Source organism: Rattus rattus, chromosome 2 (assembly GCF_011064425.1).
Source record: "Rattus rattus isolate New Zealand chromosome 2, Rrattus_CSIRO_v1, whole genome shotgun sequence".
NCBI lineage: Eukaryota > Metazoa > Chordata > Mammalia > Rodentia > Muridae > Rattus > Rattus rattus.
Genome location: NC_046155.1, coordinates 87478225 through 87497842, shown reverse-complemented (window position 1 = coordinate 87497842; position 19618 = coordinate 87478225). Strand labels below are relative to the sequence as shown.

The 19618-nt window shown below is 47.4% G+C and overlaps 1 protein-coding gene across 1 annotated transcript in view; it reads left to right on the top strand.

Moving 5' to 3' along the window:
• Spon1 (spondin 1) overlaps positions 1 to 19618 on the top strand; it is a 275300-nt gene that overhangs the window by 248921 nt on the left and 6761 nt on the right. Inside the window, exons 7-14 of the mRNA XM_032892851.1 lie at positions 2373 to 2437; positions 13609 to 13810; positions 15382 to 15522; positions 15935 to 16010; positions 16931 to 17113; positions 18082 to 18252; positions 18359 to 18526; positions 19323 to 19487. Coding sequence (XP_032748742.1) covers positions 2373 to 2437; positions 13609 to 13810; positions 15382 to 15522; positions 15935 to 16010; positions 16931 to 17113; positions 18082 to 18252; positions 18359 to 18526; positions 19323 to 19487 — 1171 coding nt within the window. The remainder of the gene's footprint in view (positions 1 to 2372; positions 2438 to 13608; positions 13811 to 15381; positions 15523 to 15934; positions 16011 to 16930; positions 17114 to 18081; positions 18253 to 18358; positions 18527 to 19322; positions 19488 to 19618) is intronic.

Genomic DNA, 19618 nt, shown 5'->3' with positions numbered 1-19618 from the left:
CTCACCCTCACCATGATTTGAAGGTTTTTCAGCACTTGAAAATATTAATCATGAGCTACGCTGTTTGGTATATATTCTATAGAGTCTATAGAATGTTCTGAGAGAAATTTTCTCATGATGAAGTGTTAAAGAAAAAGGGTGAAATGCAGGGTACAAGGCAAGTTTCAGAATAGGGAGGGCTTCGTGAGGGAAGGTGTATGTAGTCCACACAAGCACAGCAGTTGTTGCGTATGTGTAATAAGAGGCCTGGAAGGATGCGTGTGAAGCTGTACCATCCTGGAGGAGGGAGAGGAGACGAAGGCAGGGTAGGTGCTAAGCAGGATGTACCCAACATTTAAACCGTGTGCTCCTGTGATGCTGAAATTTTTCCACAGTAAGCACATGTTATTCTGAAATTGAAAAGTGAACAAGAAAGTAATTCCAGCTCTAGATGTGGGGCAGGGGTCCACATGGTCCAAGGTCGAGAAAGAAGGCGAGATCAGGGATAGCTGATGATGGCTCAGGGTGGGGAAGAGCGCGGCCAAGTTTGTGGATATGAACACAGAGGGTATCTGGTCCTGTCAGGGGTGAGGGGCAAGAGATGGGGGGAGCTGGTGCTGTTCCTCATCTGCTCAGGTATCTGGTGTGTGTAACCTGGATACAGGAGTGAGTCTGAAGGCAGAGGAGGGCCCCATGTGGACCTTCTATGGATGTTGAAGGAGATGCAGAGTTGACACTGTAGAAATGGTCTTGTGTATGGCTTGATGGTGAGCAGTTTCTGTTAGCCCTTCCCCAAGAGACACATTGTAAAAAAACATACAAATCTTCTAGGAGAAATGGGATCACTCAGGAGGCCAGGGTGTGCTCTTCCTGAAGACCCATGCAAGTGTGTGTGTGTGTGTGTCTGTCTGTCTGTCTCTCTGTGTGTCTGTCTGTCTGCCTGTGTGTGTCTGTCTCTGTGTGTGTGTGGGTCTGTCTGTTTGTCTCTGTGTATGTGTGTGTTGGTCTATCTGTCTCTGTATATGTCTGTTGGTCTGTCTGTCTGTCTGTCTGTCTGTCTGTCTGTCTCTCTCTCTCTCTCTCTCTCTCTCTCTCTCTCTCTCTCTCTCTCTCTCTCTCTCTGTGTGTGTGTGTGTGTGTGGTTGTCACACTCCCAGTGATTCTTCCCTCCACACACAATGGGCAGCCTAGGAAAAGCACTCAGGAAGGCTGTGAACTCTGCCACCTTGTCCCACCTCCTGCCCTTCTCCTCACCCAACCCAAGCCACCAGAGGTCCAGACTGAATTGGCTCTAGATAAAGCCCCCTTCCTCTCAGAGCCCTATGTATGACCCCTTCCCTGTTCCTAGTCAAGACCCTCAGGTCCTGGGGCAGAGAAAGTTTTTTTATGATTGGCTGGGGGACTCTCTGGTCCCTTACTTTCAGCTTTCGCTGTGTGCTGGGAGATGATCACCAGTTCATCCCAAATAAGTTCTAGGCACCTATTGCCAAGTCTGAGGACTGGAAAGTAGCTATGAGGCAGCCAAGCAAGGCTCTGCCCCGCCCCCACCCCCACCCCCTCCACCCTCGCGCCCCCTGCAGTTATTAGCACATCTCCTCCTCCCCCCCTCCGTGGCATTCTATTGTTCCTAGGTGTCCAAGCTGCTGGGCCCAGGCCAGGGAAAGGCAGCAACTGGAGCCAGTCAACTCTGATCAGAGGAGATCTCCATTACGGATGACTCTGAGCTATGCAGACTGCTCCTGACACACTTCACTGAAAGTAAAAAAACAAATGAATCTCAATGTCAAGTCAAGCAAGATCTATAGGATTCTGATCTTGGTGGCAAACCACATGTTTGCCTTCAAACTATTAATTCTCAAATTCTTCCTCAGAAGCTATATGAGGTTCCCCATAATTCAATGATGTTCTAGACACTGTCTAATCAAAATAGAACAGAAGCCACAAAGGGAAAAGGTATGAGGGCTTTGTCCTGGCCTCCTTGTTTGGAGAAGAGGGTCTCCCCAGCAGGAGGGTGACAAGCACTCTGGTTGAAGGGTTGACCGCCTTACAGAGTTTGCTGACCAGTGTTGGCTGGGTCTCTGTGTCTGAATCCTAAGCTGGTGACTCAGCCCTTTATGCTGAACAAATAGGGAAGTCTAGTCAATAGAGGTGAAGTCTGGGTCACAGCTGGATCTAATGGGGGGATGGGCTAGACCACAGAACCAAGGTGTGACTGAGTGGGATTACCCACAGCCAGACTGAAAGCTCAGTGCCACGTCTTGGTGCTGCTGGGGTGAAATGGCTTCACAGCACACGAGGAAATAAAAAGGAAGCAGAAAGCCATCACTACACTAAATTCCTCCTCTTGCCAGAAGCCCAGCGCTCTACATTAAACATGTGTGGTTCTCTTGCAGAGTGATGAAGTCCTCACTGTCATCAAAGCCAAAGCCCAGTGGCCAGCCTGGCAGCCTGTCAATGTGTAAGTACCAAACAGACACTTGTCTTCCCTGCCACCCTAGCTTTGTCCTAGAAGCCACCTAGCTCAGGGTCACTTAATATTGGTTGTGCCATTAAAGTTAACAGTACCTCTCAGATGAGCAAGTCAGGGAAGTGTTGCCCATGTGGGAAGCTTTGTCTTCTTTGCCTCTGTTTCCCCAGTGGTTCTTCACCCACCACAGAGGACCCAACTGATTAACCGTGGCATGCTCCTTGTGCTCTCAGTCCGGCAGACTGAATGCATACGTTCCAGGCCCTGGCAACACAGGTGTGCCCACTCTAAGCAATCCTGATTCATGGGAAGCCACACCTGTACTGGTCTCAGGTCTCAGACCCTCTCTTGTCTCTGTCAACTGTGTCTCATGAAGAGTTTATATGGCCTGAAGTCTTTGGTGGCCCAGGGGTATGCTGTCCAATTTAAACTACCATGATCCCAGATGGGTGGATAGATGACCAAGAATAGATACTAGATGATGGATGGGTGGGTGGATGGATGGATGGATGGATGGATGTGATAAGATAGATAGATAGATAGATAGATAGATAGATAGATAGATAGACAGACAGACAGACAGACAGAGATAGACTAGAGGATGGATGGATATATGGATAGATGATAGAATAGAAGATGATTGATAGAATGGAGGATGGATAGATAGATAGATAGATAGATAGATAGATAGATAGATAGATAGATAGACAGAGAGATAAACTAGAGGATGGATGGATATATGGATAAATGATAGACAGAATAGAGGATGATTGATAGAGTGGAGGATGAATGGATAGATAGGTAGATAGATGGACAGACAGATAAATAGACAGATGATAGGTAGATAGATACATGATAGATAAATAGATAGACAGATGATAGATAGATAGATAGATAGATAGACAGATAAATAGACAGATGATAGACAGATACATGATAGATAGACAGATAGACAGATGATAGATAGATACATGATAGATAGACAGATAGACAGATGATAGGTAGATAGATACATGATAGATAGACAGACAGATGATTGATAGATAGATGATAGATAGATGATAGATAGATAGACAGATAGACAGATGATAGATAGATAGATACATGATAGACAGATGATAGATAGATACATGATAGACAGATGATAGATAGACAGATAGACAGACAGATAGACAGATGATAGACAGATAGACAGATAGACAGACAGATAGACAGATGATAGATAGATAGATAGATAGATAGATAGATAGATAGATAGATAGATAGACAGACAGACAGACAGACAGACAGGTAGGATTGATAGGATGGAGAGAGAGAGATCGGTTTGAGGAATACCTTTCCATAGATGGCCCTTATTGAACTAGAACTCATCATGTCCAAAATGGAACTCTTCTCCTTCTCTTCAACCTAATCTCCACTGTGTGGGAGAGTGCACACCTTTAGTCCCAGCACTGGGGAGGCAGAAACAGACTCTGAGTCTGAAGCCAGCCTGGTCTACATAGTTAAGTTCTAGGTTAGGTGGGGCTATGCAGTAAGACTACCTAAAAAATCACAAACAAGCAAATAGCTCTACTCTTGTTTGTGTGGGGAAACATATAAAGTGCAGTGGCTCATAAAACCTCGTGTATTCTCCCTACCATCCTGCCAGCAGGTCCTTATCTGCTCTCCTCTACCATCCGGTCAAACTAGCGCCAACCTTTTCTTCCTGACCTGCTTCAACTCATTCTATAATTTCCTATAATCAAATGCATCAACTACGCTATTATAAGTGATCTTTTAGGAACCCAAACCTGCTGGGTTCCCCTCTTCTGAGCATCTTTCTATTCCCAAAAATGTACATTCAGGAAGGGAAGGGTTTCTTTTCCTGTCAGCATCCATAAGAACCCAGTTACCTCAGTTGGCACGGAGAGGAATTAATTCTGTCTGTCTCCCCTCACCGTGACCCTTTTACAGATGTCCCCTTTGTGACAGGCCCACTGTTACATTCTGGTCCACTTGAGGGCAGAATCAGAATATAAGACATACCCAGATGACTGGCCCTAACCCACCTCCTCCCTTTCTAACAAGATTCTCAGATTCATTTTCTCACTTTCTAACACATTTCTTTCTTCTAGTCAAGCTTTTGATCAGCCTGAAATTAATAGCATAATATCAGTAATAAATTGACTCTTGTCTCACAATGACAGGAAACAAAATCCGACCTCTACTTTACCCCGAATCCTTCAAGCAATGACAACCCAAACACCTCATTGATTCAGTGTATAGTTATTAAGATCCAAAGAAAGGCTCCATCAAGGGGGCTGGGGAGACGGGGGTGAACAGAACTCTTCCTGGGCTGCAGTTCGGTGGGGAAAGATATTTAACAAACATGACCTATATGTAAAGAAAGGTCATGGCAAGGTCAGAATGAAGAAGAGTTCGGCACAGTCAAAGCACTAAAAGGCTGCTAGTTTCGGCATAACTAGATGCAGAATGCAAAGGTGAACTTCATGTGGGGCCGACTTATGCAACATTAAAAATTTAAGAATGGTAGGGTGGTCAGGAGGTTGGAGTAGGAGAGACATGGTCATATAGTTGTATGACAATACTCTTGTGAAATCCAGTCCTCTGTACAATAAGTATACCAGCAAAACAAAAGCTTGTTTTAATTTTTATTTTAAAACACCTGTTGATGAGTTTTCAGCAGAAGACTGTGATCAGACAGCATTTGAAAACCAAGGCAGTAGCAATGCCAAGGTCCCAATGTAAAACACTGAATGAGGTGGGAAGGGCAGGCCTGCAGCTGCAGGGAGCCGGGAGAGGTATTGGCCACTTCTGAAGGGATGGGGAGGGGAAGAGGAAACAGACAGGTGCAGTGGTGAGCAGCAGCCCGTCAAGCTGACAGCTGTGGTGACAGACTGGGGGAAATGAGGGAGGAAGAGTGGTCAAAATGCCTCTCAGGTATGGAGCTGACCCAATCATAGAGCTGGCAGCCCCAGCCATGACTGGGGTCATTAGATGGAGTTTAAGGGGAAAGCCCATGAGATCAGCTCTGCCGATGACGTGTTGTTAAGATGTCCTAAAAACATTTCTATGAGGCCAAGTGCCCAGTTATATAGCTTTGAATTTCAGGGCTAAAAGTCTCTGCCGATGCAAAATGAGTCAACAATAAATGAGAGACTGCCTAAAGCCAGGATCAAATGCTGGGGTCAGGGGTTGGGGGGTTGAGGGGTGGGAGGACTAGCAGGAGGGGGTGACAGTGGAGGGAGGGATAGGAATTATGCTTAGGACAGAGTCCCCACTCTTCATGGTAAAGACCTGCCTTCAAATGAAACTAAAAAAGAACAGCACAAAGGTCCCCAAAGAAAGTATGGATCCGTGGAACCAGAGAGGGCTGAGGAGCATGGCCGGCTAGGCCCTACCCAGCTGAGGCATGAAGGAAGGCTGCATAGTCAGGGCTGCATGGCTTGCTTTAGAGTCACAGGCATTAAGCTGGGGTAGAAGAAACCCTGCATGGTGCAGGGTGGGGCAGAGTGAGGTCTCCAGTCACAAACACTAAGGATCCCTCAACCCTGCTGTAGAAGACTAAGGCTGGCTGGGCTGTAATCACGAAGGGACGAAAATCAACTCGAGTTTTTTGTGTGTGTTTGGGTGGCTCGGAGGTGTTTTGATTTTGGTGGGGAGGGTTGTTTCTTGTGTGTGTGTGTGTGTGTGTGTGTGTGTGTGTGTGTGTGTGTGTGTGTTTCTTCCAGCATGCAAAAGACATCCTGAAAATTGAAAGACGTATTATTTGGGGAATACCTTCCCACACTTCATCTATCCCCCAGGCTTCCTGAGACCCAGTGGAAACAAACAAACAAAAGTTAAAAAGAAAAAGCAAAACAAAACAAAAACTTAATTGATGGCAACCTCAGCTCCCAGACATCCCAAACCTCCCACCCCACACTACGGCTCAGCTCAGCTCGTTAAGGGAAAGGAATTTTCCTAAACCCTCTTCTCCCCTTTCCTTTCCAAATCTCATTAGGAAGTCAAATTAGGAAGCCTGCACGAAGCCAGGTTTTGTTTTGCACTAACAACCCCACCCCCACCCCCACCCCCTCACCCCCAAGCCCGCCTGATGGAGGTTAATGGGATTCCAGCCTCTTCACCCAGTGGAAAAGCCAGGGTGACCTACTTTGCAAAACACTGCCTGTTGAAAGTGACTCTTTTTCCAGCAGTCTTCATCCGCATTCCCAGCACCGCTTCACAAAGGGCAGGAGTGAGTGAACAAATCAGCCAGCGGGCAACGTGTTTAATTCAATAAATCAAGCCAGAGCCCTGACAGTCCAGCGTTCAGGTAGAGTCAGGAAAAGACAAATTCTGAGCAAAGCCACATCCTTCACTGGCTCCTTACAAACACAAGTGGAAAACAGCTCTTACAAATCATTCTGAATTTGCACCGCTCCAGGGTGGTCTGAATGCTAAGAATTACTGGAACTTTAAAGATACTCATCTCCTGGAAAGGACTGTCATTCCCCCCAAATTATTCCCATCCGTTCCACTTGGTTATCTCTTGCTTAGACCATGGCCCATGTTTGGGAGGTCAGCGGTGCAAAGACTGGGTCAACTTCTCCAGAAATGAAACCAGAAACATCTTCCTTTTAAATCAGCCCTAGGGTTTCAAGGCCCCTCTTGCCTCCTAGCAGGAGTCACCTGGGTCCGTCCACGCCCCTGGGGTAGTAAAGGAACGCGGACTAGAGCAGGTGGCGGAGCTGCGTGTCCAGATGGACTTGGAATCCCAAATGCCTTCTGGTTAGAAACTAATGTTGCAAGAACTTGACAAACCCTGATCGGCCAACACCGGGCTTCATCCTAATGTATGGCTTGGGCGCTCCCTAGTGGCGTAACAGAGTTCCTGCACTTGAGAAAACAAAATCACGAGACAAAAGTAAACCTTTCAGGAACTATTACTGAGTCTCACTGGTGTGGATTTGTAACTTAGAAGACAAGAATCAAAGTGCAGATGGATCATAAAATCATTTCTTGCCTCTTTTCCTCTGTAGTGTTTTGGGAAGCTTTGTTGAAAATGACACATAGGACTGTCAGGGACCAAGGAGAAGCAATTTCTTCACAATAAGTACAACACTCCCATCTTGCAGATTTAGTAACTACAAAGAAAAGTGAGGTTAAAGCACTCCCTCCTGTGCACCACACCCTCTCAGAGGTTAGAGAAGCCTTTTCTTCACGTGCCCACTTGTTTTTAATTTGTGTATGTGTAAATCGTTCATTCCTGGGACTGGGTCTTTTTCTCAGAGACTTGGCTTATGGCTGTATAGATGTTGACACTGTTCAATTCTGCTGGATGGGGACATTTTTTATGACACAGTATGTTTCTTGGCACCAGAGGTGGTGTGATTCCCATCTTAGGTGCCCTCCAGCTTGGGGCAATCTTGAGAGGTGATGGAAACTTTAAGAGTTGGAAGAAAGGCTGAGTAGTGGTGGTCCATCTACAATTTGCCTGTGACCCATCGTGTGGGATCAAGTGCGGAATTCCCTGTTTGGATTTCATGTTACTGCTCAGGAAGCTCAGATGTGGGGTTTTAAGATTTGTAACACTAAGCATGTTCAGTTCTGATTATCTTACAGAGGTTTTAACTGATGTTAATTCAATCTATTCCTTTTGTGGTTGCTTTTCCTGTTTCAAATCTGAGAAAAGTAACTTTTCTTTTTATCCTCACCTTGAAAAGTAACATTTCTTTAATAGAACCTTTTCTCCATGCATGTTTGACATTTTCCTACAATCTAGATGTTGGGTTCTAGAGCAATTGCTTGCCGTATGCTGTTCAGTGCAAATCTGATGTTTTTATTTTAGTTAATTTGGTCTGACAGCAGTTGGTGACCAGCCTTTCCCCTCCTCTCTCTCTCTCTCTCTCTCTCTCTCTTTCTCTCTCTCTCTCTCTCTCTATCTTTTCTCTCTCTCTCTCTCTCTCTCTCTCTCTCTCTCTCTCTCTCTCTCTCCCTCGCCTGCTAATTTCTGTTCTACTTTGAAATATCATATATTTTTTAATTAGATTTGTCATATACTCTGGCATGCAATAGTCTCTATCAACTTTCCCTGCTTAAAAAAGAAAAAAAAATTCACATCTAAATCCTAGATAAAAGAAAAATAGGACACCAAATTGGCAGAATGTCATATTGCCGTGGAAGACCTGGCACCTGAGAGAGCATAAATAAGAGCTTTTATTAAAGTTCGATTAAATTAAAGAGCCCCAGTTCCGGCTAGCATTTCCTAAGAAAAAGTCACACATGCGCTCATCCATTTCATTATTTTAAGTAAGGTTTTTATAAGAGAAATAATAAATACTTTGACGCGACCTTTAATTAAATTTGAAGGTCAAAGGAAATAGAAAAGCTCCACATTCATCTCCTAGATTAATTCATTTATTTCAACAAACATTTGGAAGGAGCCCATTGCATGTTAAGATCTGTGCCAGGCAAAGAAATGTCGCTGAAATAACCACACACAGACACACACACACACACACACACACACACACACACACAGGCCTCCACTCTATAGGCACCTCCCTGGGATAAGCGACATTAACAGGAAATTCCGAGAGACCTGTCAGGTCAGTGAGTGAAGCTAGGTCAGCAGTGCTAAGCAGCTCAGAGCCCAGGGAACTGTCTTGTTCTAGATAAGAGAAAGGGCCAAGGTGAATCTAAAGATGCTTTAAAAATAAAATTGCTCCTATATCCTGTGCATTCAGAATTGCTGTGTTACTCGACAGCATCCCTTGAAACCTTTAACCACCCTCAGGCTGCCAGTTGCTTTGATTGAAAATGCTTCTGCGAGATCCGGTCATCAAGTGGTGTCTCAGCTACTTTTCTTGTTGTAACCAAATATGTGGTAAAAAGCAACCTAAGAAAAGAAAGGTGGGGGCTAGAGAGATGGCTCAGAGGTTAAGAGCACTGACTGCTCTTCCAGAGGTCCTGAGTTCAATTCCCAGCAGCCACGTGGTGGCTCACAACCATCTGTGATGGGATCTGATGCCCTCTTCTGATGTGTCTGAAGACAGCTACAGTGTACTTGTGTATATAAATAAATAAATCTTTAAAATTAAAAAAAAAAGAACGAAAAGAAAGGTGTATTTTGGCTCATGGTTTCAGGAGATACAGCTCAGCGTGACAGGAAAGGTGTGAGGTGCCTATCACAGTCCACCTGAAGCAAGGAAACCTAGAGATATGGACTAGGACTCACTGGGTTTCCCTTTCTCCCCTTCTGCATTCAGTCGGGGGTGCCAGCCCATGGATGGCCCTTCCCACACTCGGAGAGGTCCTCCATTAATCTCTGGAAACACCTTTGAGAACACTCAGACCCTGGTCTCCTAGGTGATTCGCAATCCAGTTAAGTTGGCATGAAGATTCACCATCGCACAAGTCTGTCAGACACATGGGGACCAGTTTGTGCTGGGTTGAGTCCGGTGGCTCCTAATGCTCTCGATTCCTCAGGAGAGCCAGATTTGTCTCCTTAGGTTGTCACCGTGAATCCTGCCACTTGTGGGTTTCAGGAGATGAATAACTGTGTCTGGAATTACAGACTTAGGAAAATGGGGGGACAGTGGATGAGGTAGTCTGTGTGGCATTGGAAAGGGGGGGCTACATTCCTAAAGGATGCTAGACAGGCACTGCAGGACAGGGCAGCCACTCCAAAAGAGACTGGATGGGCAACGCCACAGTTCCCAGGCTGCAGGGTGGTGGCGGTGCATGCCTTTAATCCCAGGGCTTGGGAGGCAGAGGCAGGCTGATCTCTGCATTTGAGGCCAGCCTGATCTACAGAGCTAGTTCCAGGACAGCCAAGGCTACACAGAGAAACCCTGTCGCTACTGAAACAAACAATCAAACTGCTAAGGCTGAAGCACACATGCACACACCATAAACCCAAAGAAGTCATTGAAACCAACCACTGACCCACAGTCCAGAGTCACTCCTAAAGAACTGGAGAAGAGGAGTCTCCATCAGGCCTCATCCTACAGAAGGACAGGCAGTCTGCAGGGGGTGTCTTAGTTACTGTCCTATCTCCGTGGCAAAACACCGTCGACAGGTACATTTATAGATGAAGCATTTGACTGGAGACTTGCTTACAGTTTAAGGGGGCTAATCCATGATCATCATGGAGGGGAGCATGGTGGCAGGTAAGCATGGGGCTAGAGTAGTAGCTAGGAGCCCTGATCCAAAAGGAGACAGAGAGAGAAGGACTGGGCTTGGGGTAGGTTTTTGAAACCTCGAAGCTCGCCCCCAGTTACACACCTCCTCCAACAAGGCCACACCTCTAACCCTTCCCAAACAGTTCCACTCTCTGGTGACCATTGAAATAGATGAGCCTATGGGGGCTATTCTTGTTCATCATACACAGGTGGGTAGTCTTGAAACCCAAATGGCGAGCAGGATTTTCTGGACCTAGAGACGATAAGATCAGTTCACTCACCACATATGTATTCAGTCAGCCCACCGGGGTCTTCCTAAAGATAACTTTGCACAATGTTTCATTAATTTCTAAAATTAGCATACAAAATTCCATTACAGGATTTTCATGTAAATGTGTCACGGTTTGTTCAAATTCATCCCACTCCATCATTAACTGCCCCAGTGTTCCCTAGCCCACCTCTGGCTGGTCCCCCGCAGTCCTGGCCTTCTGTTTTCATGCCACGTGGAGAGCTCCTTCCTCTTCCCTTTCACTTAAAATTCCCTCCTCTTTCCTCATGATCCCTTTTCTAGTTCCATGACCTACACACACACACACACACACACACACACACACACACACACCACCACCACCACCACCACCACCAGAGCACACATCAGTATATAATGTTTAAAAGATTCCACGGATAAGAGAGAACTGCAGCGTTTGTGACTTTGGCTTATTTTGTTTAACATACTGCGCTCTGGTTCGGTCCATTTTCCTGCAAATGTCACGGCTTCATTTTCTTTACAGACGACTAGACCTCTGTGTATATATAGCAGTTACTGGTTCCTCTGTTGATGGACATCTAGACTGGTTCCGTTCACTGGCTATTACACCTTTTCTAAGAATTTTGTACATGCAAATATTTGGTGATTTTTCCAAGTTTTCTGCCTATGGCATTGCATCAGCACCCAAGCTGCTTAGGACCTTGGAGCATTCCAGCTTTGGGGATTTCAGAATAAAGATCTAAAGATGTTAAACTGGTGGTTATAATTATAGCAGAGGTGTCAGGCACTGGATTATGCCCAGTGTGCAGCATAGCGGCTTAATCATTCACTGTAACCGTCTGATACAGTCACGTGATGCCTATCTCAATGGGTTCTGGGTCTGGAGAGACGCCGTGCAAGCAAGAGAACCTGAGCTCTGATTCTCCAGATCCCATGTACAAGCTGGGCATGGCTGTGTGTGCCCGGAAGCCCCATTCTGGGGATGCAGAACAGGTGGATCCTGGGAGCTCACTAGGCAGCGGCTTGAGTCAAAATGGTGAGCTTCGGGTTGAATGAGAGATGCTATCAAACTATAAGGTGGCGAATTATAGAGAAAGACATGGCAGAGGTACATGCATCCACAGATATGTGTGCATACACATCACACACAAAAATAGGTAGAGAGGTAGGTGGGGGAGTGGGGTGAGGGTTGGGGAGTGGATGGATGAACGAACAGATGGATAATTTTTAAGTGATTACAACATTAAGACAAAGAAGTCTGAGTGTGCGCAAGGCCACAGAGTTCTGTGGGATGATGTCAGGGCCTTCACCACGTTTTCTTCCCTTCTGCTTATTGGTTGGCTTCATGTCTGCCAAGAGCCAATGATCTAATTCTGTGGGTCCCACCAGGTCTGGAATCATCATTTTCTGGGTCAGGTGGGGGTAGGCAGAAGCAGCAGATCTCTACAGGGTCTCTCAAAACAGCTACGGCTGACCGGCTACCAGATGGCATGAACAGACCAGTTGGTGAGTAGCCAAGGATTCCCCACAGCTAGCAGCCTGAGGCTCTAGTCATGCCAAGCTGCCTTTAAACCTTGGCACCTGCTACCCATGCTCGTTAGTCTCTATGCACTTTCATTTCCTCGAGACAAGACAGGGCCGTAATTCTACTCCCACAGGGTCACCATGGAGGAAAAATGGGATAGACTTGGTCTGTCGCCTAGAACGTGCTAAGAGAATGTGACTCGTCCTCCTTGGTCCCTTCAGTGGACCACCTCCACCATGCAGTCTCTCCTGAGCCCTTGCAAGCTGAGAAGGTGGCGGCTGAAGAGCTATTCCTGGTAGCGCGAGTCTGGAGACATGGTTTCCAGCAGCTGAAACATTCAGCCGAAGGTGCCTTGCTTGCCAACTCAACTGGTAACCAGGGCAACCAGATGGGTATCCCCAGATGCCAGGCAGGGTCTCACCTTAGCTGGTCTCTTAAGGGAAACAGACAAAACGCATGGGAAGACCTCACCGCAATGGCACTCTGGAGATCTCAGTTGAGTGGACAGGAGGAGAACCTAGGAGTTGATGTTGGAAAGAACCTTGACTTCGAACACATGTTTGTGTGGGTCATTGTCTCTGTTCTATTCTGCCCCTTAACACTGTGACTTTGGACAAGTTCCATGACCGTCTTGAAGTCAGAATCAATAGTCCTTACCTTAGTTCTTAGTAAGGATGAAATGAAGATATGTCTTGGGACCTTGGTGAGCAGTTAATTGTAAAGTTCATCTCACATCCCACGTGGCTGGACACACACGCACACACATGCATACACATGCGTGTACACACACACACACACACACACCAGAGTTATCTGTTCTTCTCTTCACATGTATGTACTGAGTACTCTGTGTCAGATGCTGTTCTATACACAGGAAATAAAGCTGTGTATGCAACACACACAAAACCCTGATTTCCCAGGGCTTTACAGTACAAGGAAGCGATGAGTCGGTCCACACCTGGGCAAGTAAATCAACCAAGGAAATGCTGTAGATGTTTTCTAAATGGACAGCGTGAGAGTGATGCTATTCTCTCCATCTTAGTCCACCAGGGAGGCTCAGAGAAGACACAAGGATAAACCAAGGATGCTTGGAAATCCGCCTTCTCCCTGTCCCTCTCCATTTCTAGCCATGGCCAAGCCACCCAGCCTCACCTAGTGTGTGCAGCCTATCCCAGATGTGACAGCCTCTTTATTTGGTTTCTAGGAGAGCAGCACCCTCAGCCGAATTCTCTGTGGACAGGACACGCCACTTGATGTCCTTCCTAACCATGATGGGCCCCAGTCCTGATTGGAACGTGGGCCTATCTGCAGAGGATCTGTGCACCAAGGAGTGTGGCTGGGTCCAGAAAGTGGTGCAGGACCTAATTCCCTGGGATGCTGGCACTGACAGCGGGGTGACCTACGAGGTAGGTGTGTGCCCACGGCAGAAGGCAGACTCTCTTAGCAACCCTTCCTGGTCTGCCCTAGTCTAGGTGTCCTGGGCACAGAGGTGGGTGTGACTCGGGTATATCCTAGAAGTCCCTTGTCTAGTGGCATGGCCAGCATTGTCCTATGCACCAACTGCATAGCTGGTACTGAAGCTATCACAAGGCCTAAGAAGTAGCTAAGTGGTTAAGAGCACTTGGTGGTGGAGAGGAGTAATTCAGCTCCCAGCCCCTGTGAGGCAACTAACAAACATCTGTAACTCTGGTTCTAACTGGAGGATCTAACGCCCTCTCCTAACTGGGTACCAGGCACACAAGTGCTGTACATACATGCATATGGGCAAAAAACCCCACAAAAACCAAAAACCTTAAACATGTAAAATAAGTATTTTTAAAAAGATATTTTTAAATAACTTTTTTTTTAAAGTCTGGAGCCATCAAAAACCGGTAGGGGATGGGTAGGGAGAGAGTGAAGTCAGTGAAGTTCTTGCCAGGTAAGCAGGAGGAGCTGAGTCAGTACCCCATTACCTAGGTACAACATCAAACATGGTAGCACTAGATTGTGAACCCAGTGCCCAGAAAGGGATACAGACGGAGCCCAGAGCCTGCTTGCCAACAGCATGACCCTACCCTGCAAGTGCCACACCATGGAGACCCTGTTTCAAAAAGCAGGGTGGAGAGTCCCTGAAGAATGACACCGAAGATGACCTCTGGCCGCCACACACATGTACCCATGTGCCTGGACTCCGTGTGCACTTACATTCACACCCAAAAGGAAGGAAATGTGAGAGAGAGAGAGAGAGAGAGAGAGAGAGAGAGAGAGAGAGAGAGAGATATCACTCGGCACCTGTCATTTTCCAGGGCAAACCTGATTCCCCGATGTTTAAATGTTTCTGTTTACTTGCTATGCTGTTGGTGGGTTTGGAAGTTTGCGTAGAACCCAGGAGGAGCACTCCACCACTAAGCTACATTTCCAGCCGTTGCTTGGCTGCTCTGCCTTCGACACGTTGTCACTCTGGAGCCCCGAGTAGCACAGACTCACCATGCCCCACAGGTGTGCTAGAGTGTCTCACTCGTAAATAGTTTTTCAAGCCTGCACACTTCATCCTGTCATAGTCTGGGGCCGCCTTCCCACAGCAGTGGCTGAGCTGCATAGTCGTCAGAGGCGGTGTGACTCCCATCTGACCCAACACGAGAACACTTTGCTGCCAGGTCCAGCAGAAAACGCCTTGGATCCAGGTCAAGCTGGCTCAGCCATTTCTAAGCTTGGATGACCTCTTTGGAACTTGGCTCCTCCAGCTGGGCACAAACTTTCGGTGCATGTGGAGGACTCTAAGCATAGGTTTATGGATTTCTAAGCACAGGATCTGCACAAGTGGAATGCCGTAAATACAGTTACATTTTACAAATGCCAACCAGAGCAAGGCTCCATGTTTGATCCCCAGAACAAATACACACGCAGACATGCATGCAAGGCCCTGGTTTTGTTCAATGACTAATTGCTCTGAAGTTTTCACATTGTATTTCCCATGCTGTCTGTTTTATTCCTGCAGTCACCAAACAAGCCCACAATTCCTCAGGAAAAAATCCGACCCCTGACTAGTCTGGACCATCCTCAGAGTCCTTTCTATGACCCGGAAGGTGGGTCCATCACACAAGTGGCCAGAGTCGTCATCGAGAGAATTGCCCGGAAGGTACCATAAGGAGGGATAATATGCCTATACACCTTTCTAGAATCATTGGGGTCTCTGGCAGGAAGCACCTCTGGATATGAGATTTCTTGTCCTCCTGAGGGTTCAAGTATAAAAATTATCCTTTTAGGTATAAATTAGTAAAAGCAACTCAGAGTGAAGCCAGGATCACATGAATGATTTGATCAAGTTTATCATGAGTTCTACAGTCAATTGCTAATGTCTGCCATGGTCGGGATATCTGTTTAGTTGATGCTTTTGTTTTTTCTTGCATTTCTTTTCATTTAAGGTGTAAATGTTGGCTCAGAAATCTGCCCTTGCAGGGTTTTGTGCCAAGCAAGGATTAGATTTACCCATTTTACCTCTCCCTTGCCCATCCTCCTTTCTTAAAGTACCTTCTCCATTTCTCTTGCAGGGAGAACAATGCAACATTGTACCTGACAATGTGGATGATATTGTAGCCGACCTGGCTCCAGAAGAGAAAGATGAAGGTATGTTGTTCTCCTTTGTTGTAGGTGGCAACATAAAGTGACATGACCAGTAAGTAGCCTCTGACATGGTCTTTGAAACAACCAGGACTGGGAGGAAGGGGAGGAGAGGTGGGGTGTCCGTGTATTAGTACGTGTTTAGCATGGACCAAGCCCTGGCTTCTATCCCCAGCACCCTAGCCAAAGAAAAAGACTAAACTCCAAGGCCAACACTGGGCACTGAGTATCAGACACCTGGTGAAGGAGTGACATCAGAATGAGTACTTAACATTAGCTGTCTGTCATGGCTGTGAAGATGACATTTGGTAGCTGCCGTAGCATCCAGATCTCTGGCTGCTTTGATGTTTGTTCTGCCTTGACAGTTCTTCCACCCCTCATGGAGGACAGGAGTCCAGACACTACAGACAGGAGAGAGAGGCAGAGCCTTGGTTTGAATTTAAGTTTCCCCATAGACCCTAGACTTTCTGTTACTCTCTGGAACCCTGACAAGCTATCTTTCCTACCTCTCTTCCCTTGACTAAGAAATGTTCACAGCAGAGAAAATGAGGATCAGTAGGCTCAATTCTTAAGGATGCCAGCACAGGGCAGGTGCTCAGTGAATGGACTCCAGTGGGTGGAGCCAAGAGAAAAATTAAGTTGCAGGAAAGCTGTGAGCTTTCTAAAGCTGCCTATGAAGTGTGCACATGCTTGGAAACATGTCTGCCCAGGGCAGGGCAGTGACGAGAAGATGTGATATGCAAACGGCTCTTACAGGAAGAGAACGGTCGCTGTTCATTAGATATTTACCAGCAGGATGTTAGGACGTCGTTTTCAAAGGAAAAGGACGTCTGCTTCCGTCCCTGAACACAGATGAGACTCTATGCAGACAGCCAGACATAACCTCCACAGGCTCCCAGGGAGAACATGTCAAATACTCTTTCCAGATGACACCCCTGAAACCTGCATCTACTCCAACTGGTCCCCATGGTCAGCCTGCAGCTCTTCCACTTGTGAAAAGGGTAAGAGGATGCGGCAACGCATGCTGAAGGCACAGCTGGACCTCAGTGTCCCCTGTCCTGACACCCAGGACTTCCAGCCCTGCATGGGCCCCGGCTGCAGCGATGAAGGTAAGGAGACCATCCAGGCCAGCTGGAGAAGACTGGGGAGGGAGGGCTTCCTGGCAACACATCCCCCTTACACCCTTTTAGAATGGCATCATTGTCAATAAAGTTCAACCAGAATCGGTGCCCTCTATGATATCTTGAGGGCTCGGAACACATGGCCTATCATCTGATCACAGAATCCCAACATTGGCTGACTTCTTCCTTCCTGCTACTTTTATGCCACCTAGACCAAACCGCCTGACAGAACCCTAGTGGGAAAGGATTTATTGGTCTCAGAGGATTTAGTCAGTGGGTGCTTGACCCATGTACTTGCTAGAACATCATGGTGGTAGGAGAGCGACATACTATCTCAAGCTAGGCCCCACTTCCCAAAGTGTCCATAACCCCACCCCTCTCCCCAAAAGGCCACCATTCTGACCGGTGTCTGGATAATACAAACTTTACTCTTAATCCAGAAAGTGTGCTAGGGAAGAGGGCACACATAGGAAACAAGATGAACATTTGATTTTTACTCTAAATCAGGTGGTGGCTGTGTCTTTTACCCATAACACTGGGGTCCCACCTCACAATCTTATTTAATTGGCCAGTCTGAAAAGAACTGGTACACAGGATACTGGAGGAAGGAGAGCAGGGTCCCTTCTCCAGGCCACCAGTTTCCTAGATAGAGCACCATGGAGGGGAACAAGCCCTGCTATAGACAAGGAGACAGAGAATTCACTGTCAACACTGAGGTCCCTTTCTAGGGAGTAGAGCTAGGAAGCTAAATGCTAGTGGTGGAGCTGAAACCTCTATCCTCTTCTTCCTATTGTATCAGTCAGGTGTCCCCAGGGGAATGAGAGTTCTAAACCACTGTGGCTGTTCCTTGAGCCTGGGGCACACTCTCTGTAAATGCCTCTCCTCCCCGTCAGAGTTCTCTTCTACTGACCCCAGGTTCTTTCCTGCCCCTCCTGAGCGTGTTCCGTGTGTTACAGATGGCTCCACCTGTACCATGTCGGAGTGGATCACCTGGTCGCCCTGCAGTGTCTCGTGTGGCATGGGTATGAGGTCCCGGGAGAGGTACGTGAAGCAGTTCCCGGAAGACGGCTCGGTGTGCATGCTGCCCACGGAGGAGACAGAGAAGTGCACGGTCAACGAGGAGTGCTGTGAGTGGGGGGTGCCCCGTAGGTGGGTGGGGCAAGCTGTAGGTGGGCGGGGCAAGCAGGTGGATCCCAGCACCAGCCTCACAACTCCAACGTCTGGACTCCCTAGCTCCTAGCAGCTGCCTGGTGACTGAGTGGGGTGAGTGGGATGACTGCAGCGCCACCTGTGGGATGGGCATGAAGAAGCGGCACCGCATGGTCAAGATGAGCCCCGCGGATGGCTCCATGTGCAAGGCGGAGACTTCGCAGGCGGAGAAATGCATGATGCCTGAGTGCCGTGAGTGGGTATGGGGAGGGCTTTGGGAAGGCAGCCTCACACTGGGGGCTTCTGGATAGAATTCACCTGTGTTCCATAGAAGCAATGTCCTTGGGACAATAGAAAAGGACGGTAAATTTAGAAAAGAAAGATATCATGGCCAAGTCTAATCCATTCCTGGTCTTTTGTTTGTGGGGTTGATAACAGGGTCTTATTGTGAAGCCCTGACTAGCCTGGAACTCTCTATGTAGACCAGGCTTGCCTTGACCTCACAGAGATCTGCCTGCCTCTGCCACCCAAGTACTAAGACTAAAAGTGTGCACCACTGTGCGCAGCACACTCCTACTTTACAATGGCCGTATTAGTCGTAATAAGGCACAATGCTGGCCACTCTATGCACTAAGGAATATCGACATGCACACAGGCACACACACCTGCCAGGGATTTCAGTTCACACCAGCAACACTGCAGCACTGAGCTAATCTGTGTCTGAGGTGTTCTTTAGTGAGGCCCTATTAAATCTACAGTGACTATAATTAAATTTAGCGATCCCATTCAATCAGTGGTATCTCTGTTGAGAACTTGCGCTCCAGTGCACTGACCTCCAGGTCATGACCAATGCTGGGCCACAGGAGATGCAGAAGTGTAACAAGCACAGTCTGCGGACAGCCGCTTCCTACTCTAAGCTGTTCACTCTGAACCCAGGGTCCAATTCCATTCTATCACAGTGGCCAGTGCTGATGGGGGTATTGTAGGGCCAAGATCAAACCCAACAAAAGGTGCCTGTTCTCAGTGCCAAACTTGGCTCTTGACCTAGATACCATCCCGTGCTTGCTGTCTCCCTGGTCCGAGTGGAGCGACTGTAGCGTGACCTGTGGGAAGGGCATGCGGACGCGCCAGCGGATGCTCAAGTCTCTGGCAGAGCTGGGGGACTGTAATGAGGATCTGGAGCAGGCGGAGAAGTGCATGCTGCCAGAGTGTCGTAAGTCCCAGTTATGAAGTTCACCGTTCCCTCCTCCAAAGTCGCTCGGTTGAGTGAGCCCCTAACCACTCTCTGCTAATACTGCCAGATAAGAAGATGGCTAGGTGGATAAATCGTTCTTCGTGCAAGCG